Consider the following 18,103-nt stretch of genomic DNA (forward strand, 5'->3'; position numbering starts at 1 on the left):
TGGGGATAAGGCCAGTGTACACCTGAATCAGGGATTGGTCGACGTACCCTACAAAGAGTCAGGCATAGTTAGGGCCCATGCGAGCGCCCATAGTTGTGTCTTTAATTTGGGCAAGTTGTTGAGAGTGAGGACCAGCTTCTCTAGGCTGAGTAGCGTTCATGGAGGGAAATTGGCCGGTTCTGAGGTCAAGGAAGAAACGGAGAGATCTTCCTGGTGGAGGATGAATGTAGAGTGACTGAACGCCCATAGTGAAGAAGAAGGAGTGGTGGCTTGGAAAACGGAAGTCATTATAGAGACAAAGGTATCTTGGACATAGGTCAGGTGGGATTAGACCAGGGGGGATAGGATGGAGTTGAGGTACTTGGAAATTATTTCAGAGGGGCAGGAGCAAGCAGGAACAAGGTGTCTGCCAGCGCAGTTGTGTTTATGGATTTTGAGGAGAAGATAAAACTGGGCTGTTGAGGGGCTAATGATTGATAAGGTTGAAAGTGGAGGTGAGGTGGTCTAAACAGAAGGGATAAATGTTCAATCAAAATATGACTAGATCCTTGACATTGATTATAAGACACAGGCAATGAAATGACACTTTCATTTAACCATTATTAGTTACTCCTAATCATTCCCATTGGCTGATGTTCCAAGCACATAATCAGAATGTTGCAAACCAACGTTTGGATCAGTATCAACAGCATTTTCATTACTTACTCGATGTACTTAAGGGAGACTTTCTGAGATTGCTTGGTGCTGACAGTCAAGATGTACATCTGCAGAGCAGCGAGTCTGAGAGCCACGTCGTATTTCAGCTCAGGCCCAAAGCGCTCCTGCACCACATCATTGCAACTCTGGCAGAGAAAGAGCAGAGGGAGAAGTGTAACCAGCCATCAGCTCGTCCCTTCCCACCCAAACCACCCCCTCCCTAGGCACCTTCCTCTGCAACCGCAGGAGATGCAACACCTGTCGCTATACCTCCCCTCCTCGACTCGGTCCAGGGATCCCGACAGTCTTTTCAGGTGAGGCAGCGGTTCACTTGCACTTCCTCCAACCTCATCTACTGTATCTGCTGTACCAGGTGTGGACTCCTATATGTCGATGAGACCAAGTGCAGGCTCGGCGATCGTTTCGCTGAACACCTCCGCTCAGTCCACCTAAACCTACCTGATCTCCCAGTTGCTAAACACTTTAACTCCCCCTCACATTCCCACACTGACCTTTCTGTCCTGGGCCTCCTCCATTGTCAGGATGAGGCCCAGCGCAAATTGGAGGAACAGCACCTCATATTTCGATTGGGCAGCTTACACCCCAGCGATATATGAATATTGACTTCTCTAACTTCAAGTATCCCTTGCTTTCCCTCTCTCTCCATCCGTCCCCTTCCCAGTTCTCTGACCAGTCTGACTGTCCCCTGATTACATTTTATCTCTGTTTGCTTTGTTGTCACCTTCTCCTACCTAACAATGATTTATTCTACATTTTCCTTGAATTCACCATCTCTTTTGATATCACGTTTTCACACCTTACCCTTCCTTATCTCTGTGCATCTCTCTCCTCCCCACCCACCCCCCCCACCCCCCAGACTCTCCAAAACATCACCTATTCTTTTTATCCAGAGATGCTGCCTGTCCCGCTGAGTTGCTCCAGCAGTTTGTGTCTATGCTAGTAACTGCCCTTCAGCAGTTTCTGCCTGAGATAATAACTATGTTTTAGTACAGCAGGCTCCCGCAACCCAATGCAATTAGATTTGTGCTGCCGATGTGACTTCTATATATTCATATTTTACAGCATTTATACCATCGCTTTCTTCTTCCCTTCTTAAAATGACCCAATGATAATAAATGGTGCAGAAGAGATGACAGAATGTTATATCATTCTCATTTAGGGTCACACATGGCACCTGGGTGTGCAGTCTCAAACAGGACAGCGAGAAGCTGTGAGGTAATCAATGTATTGATCCTCTTCCCAGTTATGTGCAGCTCATGGACACAGATTGCTTCTACTAAACTCTCACATGAAGAGATAGACACAAAATGCTGGAGTAACAGGCAGCATCTGTGGAGAGAAGGAATGGGTGGCGTTTCGGGAATGTGATGGGAGTTAAGATGGTTAGCAATTGGAAGCTCCAGCAGGCTTTGGCGGCCACAACATAAGTGTTTGTCGAAATGGTTGCTTGGTCTATGCTTGTTGTCGCTGATGTAAAATAAGCCACGTTGGGAGCACCAAATGCGCTAGACAAGGTTGAAAGGGGTCTCACCTCTGTCTCACCTGGATGGATTACTGGGGGTCCCTGGATGGAAGTGAGAGAGGAGGTGCAGGGACAGGTGTTACACCTCCTGCCATTGCAGGGGAAAGTGCCTGAGGAGGGGAGAGGTTGGGTGTGAAGGGATGAGAAGAACAAGGAGTTGCAGATGGAGCGGTCTCCGCAGAAAGTAAAAAGGGTTGGGCTTGGGAAGACGTGGCTGGTGGGGGGATCACGCTGGAAGTGGTGGAAAAGTCAGAGAATGATGCATTGGATACAGGGGCTGGTGGGATGCAAGGTGAGGATCAGGGGAGCTCGAGCCTTATTTAGTCTGGAGAGAGGGGAGCGAGAGCAGAATTGCGGGACGCAGAGGAGACACAGGTGAGGATTCCAACCACTACAGCAGGGGGAAGCCATGTTTGCTGAACAAATAGGATATCTTGGATGTCCTAGAGTGAAAAGCTTCATCTTGGGAGTGGATAGAGTGGAGACGAAGGAATTAAGAGTAAATAAGAGTCTGAGAGAGGCAGTGTGGGAGAAGATGTAGTCAAGGTGACTGTGGGAGTCGGTAGGATTGTTGTAGATGCCTGTGATGGAGACAGAGAGATCACGCATGGGTGGAGCGTTTCAGTGATAGACATTTGATGTATGATTCAATAATTTGACAGTGGGGTGAAATGTTAAAGTGACAAGTCTTGTTGTAAACTGTAAAGTGTCGTTCTATGAACAAAAGTCAACCCATTCATATTGTCAATAACAGGTTACTGGCATGGAAAAAACCCTTAAAACAAGCTCGTTTCCTGTAGTTTGCTGGTTAGTCACCTTGCAGCATTTGAGAAAAAGATGTCTTGGATGTGGAGGATTATGGGAACATCTTTGTTCCAACTTTGGGGGTGGGGGGGGGAGGGGGAGAGAGGGAATTGCTGCAAAGTGCTTTAAATGTGAAATGAAAAATATATTGAATAACCTTTAAGTTTTCTTTCTTTCTTGAAACCCTAATCATCCTGTTGAAACTAAAAGTATTTACATTATGCCCTGGATGAAGCCAAGATGTTGATGGTTGCAATGTAATGTACTAAAAATGTACTTGGGGACAGAGCCTTCTCCAGGGCAGCTCCCAGGCTCTGGAACTCCCTCCCCCAACTGATCCACAATTCCGTGTCCCTCACCATCTTCCAGTCCCGCCTCAAGACCCATCTCTTCACCTCTGCCTATCCTTAGCCCCACGTCCCCCTCCCTTTTCATATGTGCATTAATTACCTCATATTGTGTTTTGTATTGAATTCTGTCTTTACTTTGTGTACTAGTCATGTCTCTACTATTTATTTCATTCCCCTTACATGTTTTTCGTCTACCTGCTAAATTTTTGTAAGGTGTCCTTGAGACTCTTGAAAGGCGCCCATACATAAAATTTATTATTATTATTATTATTAAAAATGATGGTTTTTGCACCACTGAATGAATATACTGCATCGCACAGACTTACCTGGACATACAAATATTCAAAAGCAATTGCATCTCTCCGTAGCAGATCGATGGGGTCCTTTGGAACAAAGCTGATTCGGAAAAGACACTTCATCTTGTGGGAGCCTGGTCTCTGCGTTACCTAAAGCAGAGTAATATCAGATGAAGGGCGACTGGACAGAGTCCCCAATAATAACAACAACCAGTCCATCAATCAGGGATGAGGGTTCTGGGGTGAAAGTTTCTGAAGCATAAAGCCCAGTTACCTCATTACCTGCATCAATTATAACGTTCATGGCTTTGTACCTTGGCTAGAGGTGAGAACTCAAACTCAGAGATATATTTAATATAGCTGCTTACATTCAACCAGGCTGATCAATTGTAATTATGTTCTTCACTGAACTCTCACGTTAGGGCACTTGATGCAGATATTTTTCAACTGGCGAGGGCAAGCATGGTGGTGCAGCGGTAGAGTTGCTGCCTTACAGCGCCAGGGACCCAGGTTCGATCCTGACCACGGGTGCTGTCTGTATGGAGTTTGTACATTCTACCTGTGAACTGCGTGGGTTTTCTCCGGGAGATCCGGTTTCCCCCCACACTCCAAAGACATACAGGTTTGTTGGCTCGGTATCATTATAAATTGTCCCTAGTAGAGCTAGTGTGCGGGGATTGCTTGTCGGCGTGGATTCGATGGGCTGAAGGGCCTGTTTCTGTGCTGTATCTCTAAACTAAACTAAACTAAACTAAACTAAACTAAACTAAACTAAACTAAAGGAGACAACATTCTCAACTGAATCATGTCCCCTATAAATAACCAATGGGAACATGAGCTACATTAAACCTATTGTTAGATCTCCTGTGCACATGTATATAGTGCCAAAACTAGTCTCCCATTTGTTCTTGTGCATATGAAGGGGTGGAATCAAGTGAGAAATATTTTGTGTAAATGAAAATGAAAACAACTGCTGGTGTTGGAAACATGAAACAATATCAGAAAATGTTGGGCGGCACAGTGGCACAGCGGTAGAGTTGCTGCCTTACAGCGCCTGAGATGCGGGTTCGATCCTGACTACGGGTGCTGTCTGTATGGAGTTTGTACGTTCTCCCCGTGACCTGCATGGGTTTTCTCCTAGATCTTTGGTTTCCTCCCACACTCAAAGACGTACAGGTTTGTGGGTTAATTGGCTGGGTATAAATGTAAATTGTCCCTAGTGTGTGTGGGGTAGTGTTCATGTGCGGGGATCGCTGGTCGGTGTAGAATCGGTGGGCCGAAGGGCCTGTTTATGCTCTGTATCTCTAAATTAAACTAAACTAAACACTGTCAGGCAGAATGCCCTTTGTTGGAACTGGGAAAGATGAAACTAGTTGGATTTAATGTGCAGAAAGGATGAGCAAATGATCTTCACTGCAACTTAAAACCACCAAAGGGTCTTCCACTAGAAAGACTAATGCCCCTGTCCCACTGAGGAAACCTGAACAGAAACCTCTGGAGACTTTGCGCCCTACCCAAGGTTTCCGTGCGGTTCCTGGAGGTTCCCGGAGGTTTTTGTCAGTCTCCCTACCTGCTTCCACTACCTGCAACCTCCGGCAACCACCTACAACCTCCGGGAACCGCACGGAAACCTTGGGTGGGGCGCAAAGTCTCCAGAGGTTTCCGTTCAGGTTTCCTAAGTGGGACAGGGGCATAACTCTGCTTCTCTTGTCATATGTGCTGCCGGGCATGTTGTGTGTTTCCAGCATTGTGGGTTTCCATATGAAAAACATTCTCTATTGACCTATTATGGAACCAGTATTGTCATTCTGCAAGCAACATCCAACACAGCCAAGATCTATGAAGCCAACTGATCCATTCTTTGATCCAGCTACAGGGTGAAGTCGATGAGAAGGCGATGCAAATTGAAGCACAGTGAAAAATATCAGTGACTGAACTGACTATGTTACTGATTGTTATTCCTGAACAATACTGTCGAGGTGCCACCCCACTTTAAAAACAATTCAGATCACACCAGCAGTTATATCCTTACACTTGGAATAATCCTTGACAAGCAGTTCACAAGCTTTGACTGATCAATAATTGATCAATGAAGGCTTGCATTAAACCTTCATGTTGTTTGTGGATAGTTTTACCAAAATTTGTTTGAGATCCATAATAACAACTTTTAGTTGTACATAACCTTTAGTATCATAAAATGCCTCAGGGATTTTGCAGGAATGTTATCAAACTAAACTTGATAATAAGTCATGGGGGGATAGCAGAGCAGATGACAAAAGAAGTTTGAGCAAAGATCTGGAGTTTGGAGCATCTTAAAGGAGGAAAAAGGTCTTGATAGGAGAGAAGGTTTAGAGGGAGAATTCTTTGTGGATTTGCGACTCAAATATGGTCAACAATAGTTGAACACTTGAACCTAAAAATATTCACGAGGCCAGAATTGGAAGTATCTGGATTATCTAGGGGGAGTTATCCATTAGGAGATTACAGAGCAACCAAAAGTCTGGGAGTAATCAGAATATGTGAAAAAAATAGCGTAACCTGGAGCTAATAAGGACCAGTGAGCACAAGGCTAACGTGAGTGAAGATAGACACAAAATGCTGGAGTAACTCAGCGCGACAGGCAGCATCTCTGGAGAGCATCTCTGGAGAGAATCTCCTTCTCTCCAGAGATGTTGCATGTCCCGCTGAGTTACTCTGGCATTTTGTGTCTATCTTCACTTTAAACCAGCATCCTTCCTACACGCGAGTGTTAGTGAGACACATGGTGCCAAGTGTGAAAGGGTCAGTAGACATTTGGGTCTGTTTAGTGAGAATGGGATGTGTGGATTGTGCAGGAATGCAGGACAGGACAAACTCTGATGGGGCTCATGGATACCCTGGAGCAGGGCAAGCAAACTGGAGGCAGGGACAGAGCTGGTGATGCTGTGGACATGGAACAGGACAGATGTTGTGATGGGGCAGGAGTATGGTCACAAGCTCATCTCTTGATGAAGACAGGTGTGACACTCAGTGATATTAAAGAAAATCCCAAAGCTTTTTACACCAACATTAAATGCAAAGTGCTAACCAGGGATAAGGTGGGACTGGCTCAAAGATAAAGGAGGGACTTTATGCTTGCAGGCTGGCGATGTAGACGAGGAACTGAAATAATAGTTTGCATCTGTCTTCATCAAGGAGAAGGTCATGGAAGACAGTGAGATCAATGTGGAGAATACTAATGTGCAAGGGCAATTTGGGATTAAGAAGGAGGAGGTGCTAGGGCTCTTGAAGAGCATTAAGGTGGATAAATCCCCAGGATCTATCCTAAATTATTGAGAGAGGCAAGAGAGAATATTGCAGGATCCTTGACAGAGATCTTTGCATCTTTTGTAGCCCGCAGAAGACGTCCCGGTGGACTGGAGAATAGCTAATGTTGAAGTAGAGGGAATCACAGGCTGTTGAGTCTCACGTCCATGGAAGGGGAACTATTGGAGAGAATTCTTTGGGATAGGATTAATTCCCTTTAGGAAGAGAATGGATTGATTAGGGACAGTCAGCATGGCTTTGTAAATGGCAGGTCGTGTCTTACTAACTTGATCAAGTTTTTTTGAGGAGGTGACAAAAGTGATTGATGAGGGTAGGGCAGTGGATGTTGTCTACATGGATAAGGCACTTGATAAAGTCCCCCATGGCAGGCTGATCAAGAAGAATAAGATGTGCGGGATTAACATTGACTTGGTGGTATGGATTTGGAACTGGCTCATTGATAGAAGACAGATGGAAGGACAATTTTCAGGGTGGAAGTCTATGACCAGTGGAGTTCCACGGGGATCTGAGCTTGGACCTTTGCTGTTTTTGATATATATATATATATATATAAATAACTTGAATCTAAACGTAGACGGGTAGGTTAGAAAGTTTGCAGATGACACCAAGATTGCTGGGATTGTGGACTGTGATGGGACTGTCCCACTTAGTCAGCGCCGGCAGCAACCTACAACCTACATCACCTGGCGACAACATACGTTCCAACCTATGGCAGCCCAAATTGTCGCCACTGTTGCCGAATATTTTTCAACATGCTGAAATTATTTTGGCATTTGCCTGTTGTCGCCTAAAAAATCGCCTAAGTGGGACAGGCCCATGAGGAAGGCTGTCAAAGTGTACAGCGGGATATAGATCAGGCACAAAAATGGGCGAAGAAATGGCAGATGGAGTTTAATACGAGCAAATGTGAGGATATTAGTTTGGTTCTGCTGCCTTTGGAGTATTGCATGCAGTTCAGTCACCCCATTACAGGAAGGATGTGTCGGCTTTGGGAAGGGTGCAGAGGAGGTTTACCAGAATGATGTCTGGATAAGGGGGTATTAGCTACATGGAGAGATTGGACAGACTTGGATTGATTTCCCGGGAATACTGGAAGTTGCGGGAAAACCTGACGGAAGTATGTAAAATTATGAGATCCATAGACATGGTGGACACCCAGGATGGAAAAGTCAAATACTCGAGGGCATACCTTGATGGTGAGGGTTTAAATGCGATGTGCGGGAAATTCACAGAGGGTGGTGAGTGCTCGGCATGGTGTGTTAGAGGAATTTAAAAGATTTTTGGATGGCGTATGGATATGCATGGAATGGAGGGATATTGGAAATCAGTAGATATATGTGTGTAGGCAGGAACTGCGGGTGCTAGTTTACACTGAAGATAGATACAGAATTCTGGAGTAACTCAGCGTTACAGGCAGCATCTCTAGAGAGAGAGAATTGGTGACGTTTTGGGACATCACCCATTCCTTCCATCCAGCAATAGACAATAGACAATAGGTGCAGGAGTAGGCCATTCGGCCCTTCAAGCCAGCACTGCCATTCAATGTGATGATGGCTGATCATCCCCAATCAGTACCCCGTTCCTGCCTTCTCCCCATATCCCATGACTCTGCTATCTTTACGATCCCTGTCATGCTCTCTCTTGAAAGTATCCACAGAACCTGCCTCCACCGCCCTCTGAGGCAGAGAATTCCACAGATGCTGCCTATCCCGCTGAGTTGCTCCAGCATTTTGTGTCAACACAAAATTTTGTGAGTACAGGGTCTTGGTGAGACCACACCTGGAGTAATGCGTACAGTTTTGGTCTCCTAATCTGAGGAAGGACATTCTTGCCATAGAAGGAGTACAGAGAAGGTTCACCAGACTGATTCCTGGGATGGCAGGACTTTCATATGAAGAAAGACTGGATAGACTCGGCTTGTACTCGCTAGAATTTAGAAGATTGAGGGGGGATCTTATAGAAACGTACAAAATTCTTAAGGGGTTGGACCGGCTAGATGCAGCAAGATTGTTCCAGATGTTGGGGAAGTCCAGAACAAGGGGTCACAGTTTAAGGATTAGGTGGAAATCCTTTTGGACCGAGATGAGAAAATCATTTTTTACACAGAGAGTGGTGAATCTGTGTGGAATTCTCTGCCACAGAAGGTAGTTGAGGCCAGTTCATTGGCTATATTTAAAAGGGAGTTAGATGTGGCCCTTGTGGCTAAAGAGGAGGTATAGAGAGAAGGCAGGTACAGGATACTGATTTGGATGATCAGCCATGATCATATTGAATGGCGGTGCAGGCTCGATGGGCCGAATGGCCTACTCCTGCACCTATTTTCTATGTTTCTATCTTTGGCATATAAGTGATGGTCTTGGAATCATGCTTGGCACAAACATCGTGCTGTACAGTTCTACGTACTAAGGTTGAGAACAGCCTAATTCAGTTCCAGAGCGGCCTAGAATTTTGAGGGTGCCTGCAGAGGCATGTTGAACAGTCACATCTGCAATCATGGGTTGTTGATCGGTCTGTGGTTAGCTGGAGGACTGAGGCCAGTGTCTAGTGGCAGTGGGGAAGGCACTATGTGAGCCTGGTATATCAGTGAATGGAGGATTAGTCTAGAGAGTTTAGCAAGTAGTGGGGATGGCCGACAAGGGACCCTGAGGAGTGAGCACTTGAATAAAGAGACTGATCCATATTACATTACACATACCAGGCGTTACAGAGGCATTGCCTGTCTACTTCCAATGCTGGTCAGGGAACAGGCTGCTCATGCGTTTCCAACCACAAATCTGGGGAATGACATTAGGATGTGCATTGCATGTTGCTGCATCTGCCTGGGATTGTTGACATCAAAAAAACATGGAGCAACTTCAATGGAACTTATAACTTTATGGTCCAAGTATTAAACCACTCGATATCCTTACTGATTTATTATTTTTGGAAACTGGATACCACAGTGCACAGAGATGTAGCACCACACAAGCCACTCCATGTGCAGGAAGGAGCTGCAGATGCTGGTTTACACCGAAGATAGACACAAAAAGCTGGAGTAACTCAGCGGGACAGGCAGCATCTCTGGAGGGAAGTAATAGGTGACGTATCGGGTCAAGGCCGTTCATCAGATGCGATGAAGGGTCTCGACCCGAAACATCACCTATTCCTTCTCTCCAGAGATGCTGCCTGATCCGCTGAGTTACTCCAGCTTTTTGTGTCTAAGCCATTTCATGGACTGGTTTGTGGTCGAAAGGTAAGATTCTGGTTTGCAGAGGCTACTTTGAGGTCTGATGAAGCTCTGGGTTGGGACAGCAACCAGGAAAGCATACTGTCAATACAGGGGTTTTCAGAAATAGGAGTCCACACTCAGTGTAGATGCACAAAGCAAATTATATTTCTTTATGAACTAAAATGTACAAACTGCAATTATACCACCAAGATATTCCATCCTGTTGATCCATGCTAGAGCCATAGATCCATTCAGCTGCATGTGATATGATAGTTAGTGATACCTCATGCCATGAACTAGAGTTTTAGAGTACAAAATGTTACCATTCAAGAGCGCACACACCATCTTGGGCAATTACCTGAGTAAGGGTCTCCTGATCGTGAAGCAAAAGTAGTTTGGTTGGTTCCCCTTCGATGCGCTGCTCCAGCATCAGAGAAAAATGTTCGATGCATTTGATGGAAAGTTTCTCCTGAAGGGTCAGGATCACATCCTGTTAACACACACAGAAAAAAAATTCTGAGATAAATTTTTTGTTGCACAACTGAAACTCATAGGATCATGGAATGAATACAGTGAGGGAGAAGGCCCTTTGGTCTCTTGCCTTCAAGCGGACTCAATACCAGAGCGATTCTCCTGTTACATCCCACTAACCCTTTCTCCCCCGACCCACATACACTTATCCAGTTCCCTCGTGAAGGCAACAATTGAACCATCCTCCATGTCTGCAGGCCTCATGTTCCACATTACAACCGCGAGCCACGTGAAATATTTTCCTTAAGTTACTCTTCATGTTCTTCCCCTTTATGTCGTGACTGTGACCTCACAGAGGGTGGGGAGCCCCTGGAATTCTCTCCCCCCAGGAATTGTGGAGTCGAAATCATTGGAGGCTTTTAAACACGAGACAGATGCATGTTTGAATGATTGGGAAATTCAAGGCAATGGAGAATCTCACATGTAACGACAACAGAACAACAACATTTTACTTGTTTAGCTTAACAAGCTCGTAAATACAATATCACATAACTATCAAATGATTATCAAAAATACAATCAATTAATAACTGCAACCATAATCCTTGAATCTAACTCCTCCCTGAAAGATAACGTAAAGAAAGTCACGAGTGTTTTATTGTTATATAAGTCCCAGATAGAACAATGAAATTCTTACTTGCAGCAGCACGATAGAATATGTAAACACAGTACACTGTAAACAATATAATAAACGAGAACGAAAAAACGTTCAGTGTGTGTATACACACACACACACACACACGCACACACACGCTCACATATACACACACACACACACACACACACACACACACACACGCTCACATACATACACATAAAAACCAAACAAACAACATTAAATTGTAACATTAAATTCAAATTCCTGGGTGAAAATATCTCAGATGACTTGTCCTGAGCCCAGCACATAGATGTGATCATGAAGACGGCATGACAGCACCCTGATTTTATTCTGAAGTTTAAAGAGATTCGACATGTCACTGACACTCCATCAAATGTCTACAGATGTACTATAGAGGGTTCCCTGACTGGTTGCATCATGACCCGTTGTTGCAATTCCGACGCACAGGAATGCAAGAGGCTACAGAGAGTACTGGACTCAGCCCAATCCATTGTGGGCACAGCTCTCCACAGCATTGAAAGCATCTATGTGAGGCACCACCTCAAGCAGCATCTATCTCCATGGATCCCCACCCTCTGGGCCATGCCCTGGTCTCAGGGCAACATCGAGCAGGAGGTCCAGAAGCTCAGAGACCAGCTTTATGTGATGCTATTTTCCTACAACCAACAGGTTCTATTCCTATTTCAGCCAAGGACAATCGATCACCTATTGCATCTTCTTCGATCTCCATAAGGCATTCAACAAGGTTCAGCAAGATAGGCTGCTCTGGAAGGTTAGATCCCATGGCATTCAAGGAAAGGTAGCTGAATGGATAAAAATTGGCTTCATGGAAGGAAGCTGCGTATGATGATGGAAAGTTGATTATTAAATATGTAGTAGCAGCGCATTTGGAAAGCAGTGACGGGATCAGTCAAAGTCAGCATGGATTTATGAAGGGGAAATCATGCTTGACTAATCTTCTGGAATTTTTTGAGGATTTAACAAATAGAATGGATAAAGGAGAGCCAGTGGATGTGGTGTATCTGGACTTTCAAAAAGCCTTTGACAAGGTCCACACAAGAGATAGTGTGTAAAATTAGAACACATGGTATTGGGGGTAGGGTATTGACATGGATAGAGAACTGGCTGGCAGACAGGAAGCAAAGAGTAGGAATTAATGGGTCCTTTTCAGAATGGCAGGCAGTGACTAGTGGGGTGCCGCAAGGCTCAGTGTTGGGACCCCAGTTATTTACAATATATATTAACGATTTAGATGAGGGAATTAAATGTAACATCTCCAAGTTTGCGGATGACGCAAAGCTGGGTGGCAGTGTGAGCTGCGAGGAGGATGCTATGAGGCTGCAGGGTGACTTGGATAGGATGGGTGAGTGGTCAGATGCATGGCAGATGCAGTATACTGTGGATAAATGTGAAGTTATCCACTTTGGTGGCAAGAATAGGAAGGCAGATTATTATCTGAATGGTGTCAATTAGGAAAAGGGGAGGTGCAACAAGACCTGGGTGTGTTTGTACATCAGTCACTGAAAGTAAGCATGCAGGTACAGCAGGCAGTGAAGAAAGCTAATGGCATGTTCATTGCGAGAGGAATTGAGTTTAGGAACAAGGAGGTCCCACTGCAGTTGTACAGGGCCCTGGCGAGACAACACCTGGAGTATTGAGTGCAGATTTGGTCTCTTAATTTGAGGAAGGACATTATTATTGCTATTGAGGGAATGCAGCGTAGGTTCACCAGGTTAATTCCTGGAATGGCAGGACTGACATATGATGAAAGAATGGATCGACAGGGCTTATATTCACTGGAATTTAGATGGTTGAGACGGGATCATATAGAAACATCTAAAATACTTAAAGGATTGGACAGGCTAGATGCAGGAAAAATGTTCCCGATATTGGGAGAGTCCAGAACCAGGGGTCACAGCTTAAGAATAAGGGGTAGGCCATTGAGGACTGTGAGGGAAAAAAAATCAACCAGAGAGTTGTGAATCTGTAGAATTCTCTGCCACAGAAGGCAGTGGAGGCCAATTTAGAAACATAGAAAATAGGTGCAGGAGGAGGCCATTCGTCCCTTTGAGCCAGCACCGCCATTCATTGTGATCATAGCTGATTGGCCCCAATCAATAACCCGTGCCTGTCTTCTCCCCATATCCCTTGATTCCACTAGCTCCTAGAGCTCTATCTAACTCTCTTAAATCCATCCAGTGATTTGCCCTCCACTGCCCTCTGTGGCAGGGAATTCCATAATTTCACAATTTCACAACTCTTTGGGTGAAAACGTTTTTTCTCACCTCAGTCTTAAATGGCTCCCCTTTATTCTAAGACTGTGGCCCATGGTTCTGGACTCGCCCAACATTGGGAACATTTTTCCTACATCTAGCTAGTCCAGTCCTTTTATAATTTTATATCCCCTCATCCTTCTAAACTCCAGTGATTACAAGCCTAGTCTTTTCAATCTAAATGTATTGGATGTTTTAAAGAGAGAGTTAGATTTAGCTCGTAGGGGTAAGGGATATGGGGATAAAGCAGGAACAGGGTACTGATTCTGGATGACCAGCCATGATCATATTGAATGACGATGCTGGCTCAAAGGGCCGAATGGCCTACTCCTGCACCTATTTTCTATGTTTCTATGTTTCCATGAGGTATAAAATCATGAGAGGATTAGATCGGGTAGATGCACAAAGTCTCTTGCCCAGAGTAGTGGGGTTGAGAACCAGAGGACAAAGGTTTGAAGAGAGGGTGGAAAGATTCAATAGGAATCTGAACGGTTACCTTTTCACACTAAGTGTGGTGGGTAGGGATCAAGCGGCTGGAGGATGTAGTTGAAGCAGGTAATATATGCAACATTTAAGAAACATTTAGACGTGTACATGGATAAAATAGGTGTAGAGGTGATATGGGCCAAATGCAAGGCTAGTGGGACTGGTGTAGATGGGACATGTTGGCTGGTGTGGGCAAGTTGGGCCGAAGGACCTATTTCCATACTGTAAGACTCTATGACTATGAAAATTTAGTTTAGCGCCAACATTTTAATTTTTTGCACATTTTCCTTTTCACTTATGTAAGATTCTTGTTTAATTTATGATCTTGTGTGTTGTCTGAGTCCATGTGTCCGTTATGCTGCTGCAAGTAACATTTTCATTGTACCTGTAACTCACCGTCCCTGTTCATGTGACAATGAACTTGACTCAACTCAGCTCGGTTGAACACATGAGGTAAAATCACATAGTGGTCATGTCACTGACTGGTAATCCAGAGATTGCAGTTACTGTTCTGGTGATGCAAATTCAAGTCCCACCAGGGTCATTAGTTTAGTTTAGTTTAGTTTAGAGATACAGCGCGGAAACAGGCCCTTCGGTCCTCTGGGTCCGCGCCGACCAACGATCCCTGCACATTAACACTCTCCTACTCCCACTAGGGACAATTTTTACATTTACCAAGCCAATTAACCTACAAACCAGTAGGCCTTTGGGGTGTGGGAGGAAACCGAAGATCTCTGAGAAAACCCACGCAGGTCACGAGGAGAACGTACAAATTCTGTACAGACAGCACCCGTAGTCGGCATCGAACCCGGGTTTCCGGCGTTGCATTCGCTGTAAGGCAGCAACTCTACCGCTGCGCCATCGTGAATCAATTTTAATTACTGCACTAAATTGGGAATAAAAATCATGGTGGTGATTGTATCATGATATCCAACTGTTTTTTCTAATGGTGATTAAGACTGCCACTTTATCTGATCTAGTGTAAATGTAACTCCCGATACCCAACAATTGACTGTCATTGCCCTCTGAAATATTCCAGCAAACCACCTTGTTGGATGAAACCTGACCAACTAAAAAAGGTGCCATGGGACTTGGGACACGATAAACATATACCCGATGTTTTCCAATCTTCAATGCCCTCACAATCAATTGGACAAATTGGAAGAGTAATCCCACAGAATAGTCCTCCTCCCACAGCTGAGCAGGTCCATGAGAGATGGCAACACAGTCACAATGCAGATGGGAGGGCAAGTCCTGCTGATGCTAAATAATATTAGATAACAGGAAGCTTCATGATGCCAGCCTCTCCCTGTAGCTAATACCCCATAATCCAGGCATGATTCTGGTAAAACATCTCTGCACCCTTTCCAAAGCCTCTACATCCTTCCTGTAATGGGGCGACCAGAACTGCATGCAATACTCCAAATGCAGCCTAACGAAAGTTGCCTACTTTGAAGACATTCTCCTCCTCTCTCCAACAAGAGATCTGTAACACTCTCTCTCGCTGCTCCCCTTACCCCTCCATTGCTCTAGACTCCCTCTCCCGACTCTCAGTCAGAAGAAGGGTCTCGACTCAAAATGTCACCCATTCCATCTCTCCAGAGATGCTGCTTGTCCCGCTGAGTTACTCCAGCATTTTGTGTCTATCTTCAGTGTAAACCAGCATCTGCAGTTCCTTCCACACCTAAAGTCCGATAGAGCTGCATCATAACTTCCTTACTCTTATATTCAATATCCCGATCATAAGTCTTCTTCACTACTCTATCCACTTGTGTAGCTACTTTCAGGGAAGTATGGACTTGGATGCCAAGATTATTTTAAGAATAAGGAGTAAGCCATTTAGAATGGAGACGAGGAAACACTTTTTCTCACAGTGAGTGGTGAGTCTCTGGAGTGGAAATCTCTGCCTCAGTGAGCAGTCGAGACAGGTTCTCTGGATGCTTTCAAGAGAGAGCTAGATAGGGCTCTTAAAAATAGTGGAGTCAGGGGATAAGGGGAGAAGGCAGGAACGGAGAACTGATTGGGGATGATCAGCCATGACCACATTGAATGGCGGTGTTGGCTCGAAGGGCCGAATGGCCTACTCCTGCACCTATTGCCTATTGTCTATCTCTCTTGTACATCAATGCTGTTAAGGGTCATGCCATTAATTGTATATTTTCCTCTTACATTCGACATCCCAAAGTGCAACACTCACACTTGCTCGAATTAAACTCTATCTGCCATTTCTCCTCCAATTGTGATGGGAAGATTGTGATGGGACACCCTCTATTTACTTGGATGAGTGCCACTGCACCAGTACTCAGCAAGCTGGACACCATTAGCATCAAGGCAGTCCATTTGAATGGACACCCTATCCACCACCATAATTATCCATGTGCTTTGGAAAGGCACGGTGGCGCAGCGGTAGAATTGCTGCCTTACAGCCCTTACAGTGCCAGAGACCCAGGTTCGATCCCGACCACGCGCGCGGACTGTATGGAGTTCTTCCCGTTACCGCGTGGGTTGTCTCCGAGATCTTCGGTTTCGTCGCACACTCCAAAGACATACAGGTTTGTAGGTTGATTGGCTTGGTAGAAAAATGTAAATTGTCAGTAGTGTGTGTAGGATAGTGTTAATGTGCGGGGATCACTGGTCGGTGCAGAGTCGGTGGGCCAAAGGGCCCGTTTCCGAGCTGTATCTCCGAACTAAAAAAAACTAAACTAAACTTTGTTACTTGTGTAAGATGAATCATAGTGACTCATTCTTAATAACACCGTTTGAATCTGTGACACTTGCAACTTGAAAGAAGGCAGCACCACATCCAAGTCCTTTATCAAGTCACACAACATGTTGGCATGGAAATAATATCACAGTCTTACGTTGATGTTGGGTCTAAGTGCCATCCCAGCACTACTTTGAGAACACCTTCGTCACACTATAAATTACAACAATTTAAGACCATCACCATCAGTGTAATTAGGAACAGGCAATAATTGTTGGCCTAATCAGCAATAATCATGTGTTATGAATGAATAAAACATAAATGAAAAAAGTAAAATGAATGTAACTCCAATCAAATGTTATTGCAGTTTCTACATTGCTATTGTTGATTCCTAATGAATATGTAACTAAATTTACAGTTTCCTCAGAAAATCAGTGAGATTTTACACCTCAGCCCATTTAATTACTGGTATGCCAACATAACTTCAACATTAATATATAAAGTCTGACCTTTTGCAAGAGATGACTAAAGCTGAAAGATGCCTGAAATGTCCGGCACTGATTACATCTATGCTTCAGGCAAAGTAAAACAAATTGCATTCATAACTTTAATTGTGTTTGCAGCTTTCAGATTGCAGCTCTCCTGCCACCAACTCGACACAGAAGGATGCTCAGATATGTGCTCCTCTCTCATCTCTAGTCTACAGCTACTCAATGTTCCCTGCAACCTCTCCGGTGTTTCACTTTACAAATGGTTGGTTCGTAATTTTCTCCATAATGCCATTGACTCTTTGGGTTTTGCCTTACAAATGATATCTTTTGCTATGAGTACCAAAACACTTACAATTCACTTTGCCTGTGTCTTTTCGATATATGAAATCTCACTTCAACAGAATGTTTTCCATGAATATGCCCCTTTTGTAAATTGAAGAATGGCCGTCCTCCTCTATTTTAGTGTTCTCGATGTGGTGGAAGATACCGACCATCACATGGTCCGCCTTGTTTCGATGAATGCAAAGAGATCCTTTGCCCACATAAATCCATGCTGATTACCTACTTCAGATCTGTTTCAGTCTGCCTTGGAAGCCTTACCCCATTACTCAAACCTCACGTCAAAAACCTTGGCGTGCTATATTGGACTCAGCATTGAAATTTGACAAACAAGTCAATGCTGTGGTAAAAGCTAGCTTCTTCCAGCTTCGGACGATAGCTAAAATAAAACAATTCCTCCAGTTTGATGACCTCGAAAAGATCATCCACATATTTATCTCCTCCCGCCTTGATTACTG

General features: G+C 44.5%; 1 protein-coding gene across 7 annotated transcripts in view; it reads right to left on the bottom strand.

The window, feature by feature from the left end:
* frmpd4 (FERM and PDZ domain containing 4) overlaps positions 1-18,103 on the bottom strand; it is a 574,431-nt gene that overhangs the window by 37,930 nt on the left and 518,398 nt on the right. For 6 of the 7 annotated variants that reach the window (XM_055644402.1, XM_055644403.1, XM_055644405.1 and 3 more), the window contains 3 exons: positions 10,562-10,693; positions 3,720-3,839; positions 706-842 (listed from right to left, as the gene is read on the bottom strand). In XM_055644402.1, the coding sequence (XP_055500377.1) occupies positions 706-842; positions 3,720-3,839; positions 10,562-10,693 (389 nt within the window). The remainder of the gene's footprint in view (positions 1-705; positions 843-3,719; positions 3,840-10,561; positions 10,694-18,103) is intronic. The other variant, XM_055644404.1, reaches the window with a different exon arrangement.

The sequence above is a fragment of the Leucoraja erinacea genome, chromosome 13, assembly GCF_028641065.1.
Source record: "Leucoraja erinacea ecotype New England chromosome 13, Leri_hhj_1, whole genome shotgun sequence".
Lineage (NCBI taxonomy): Eukaryota > Metazoa > Chordata > Chondrichthyes > Rajiformes > Rajidae > Leucoraja > Leucoraja erinaceus.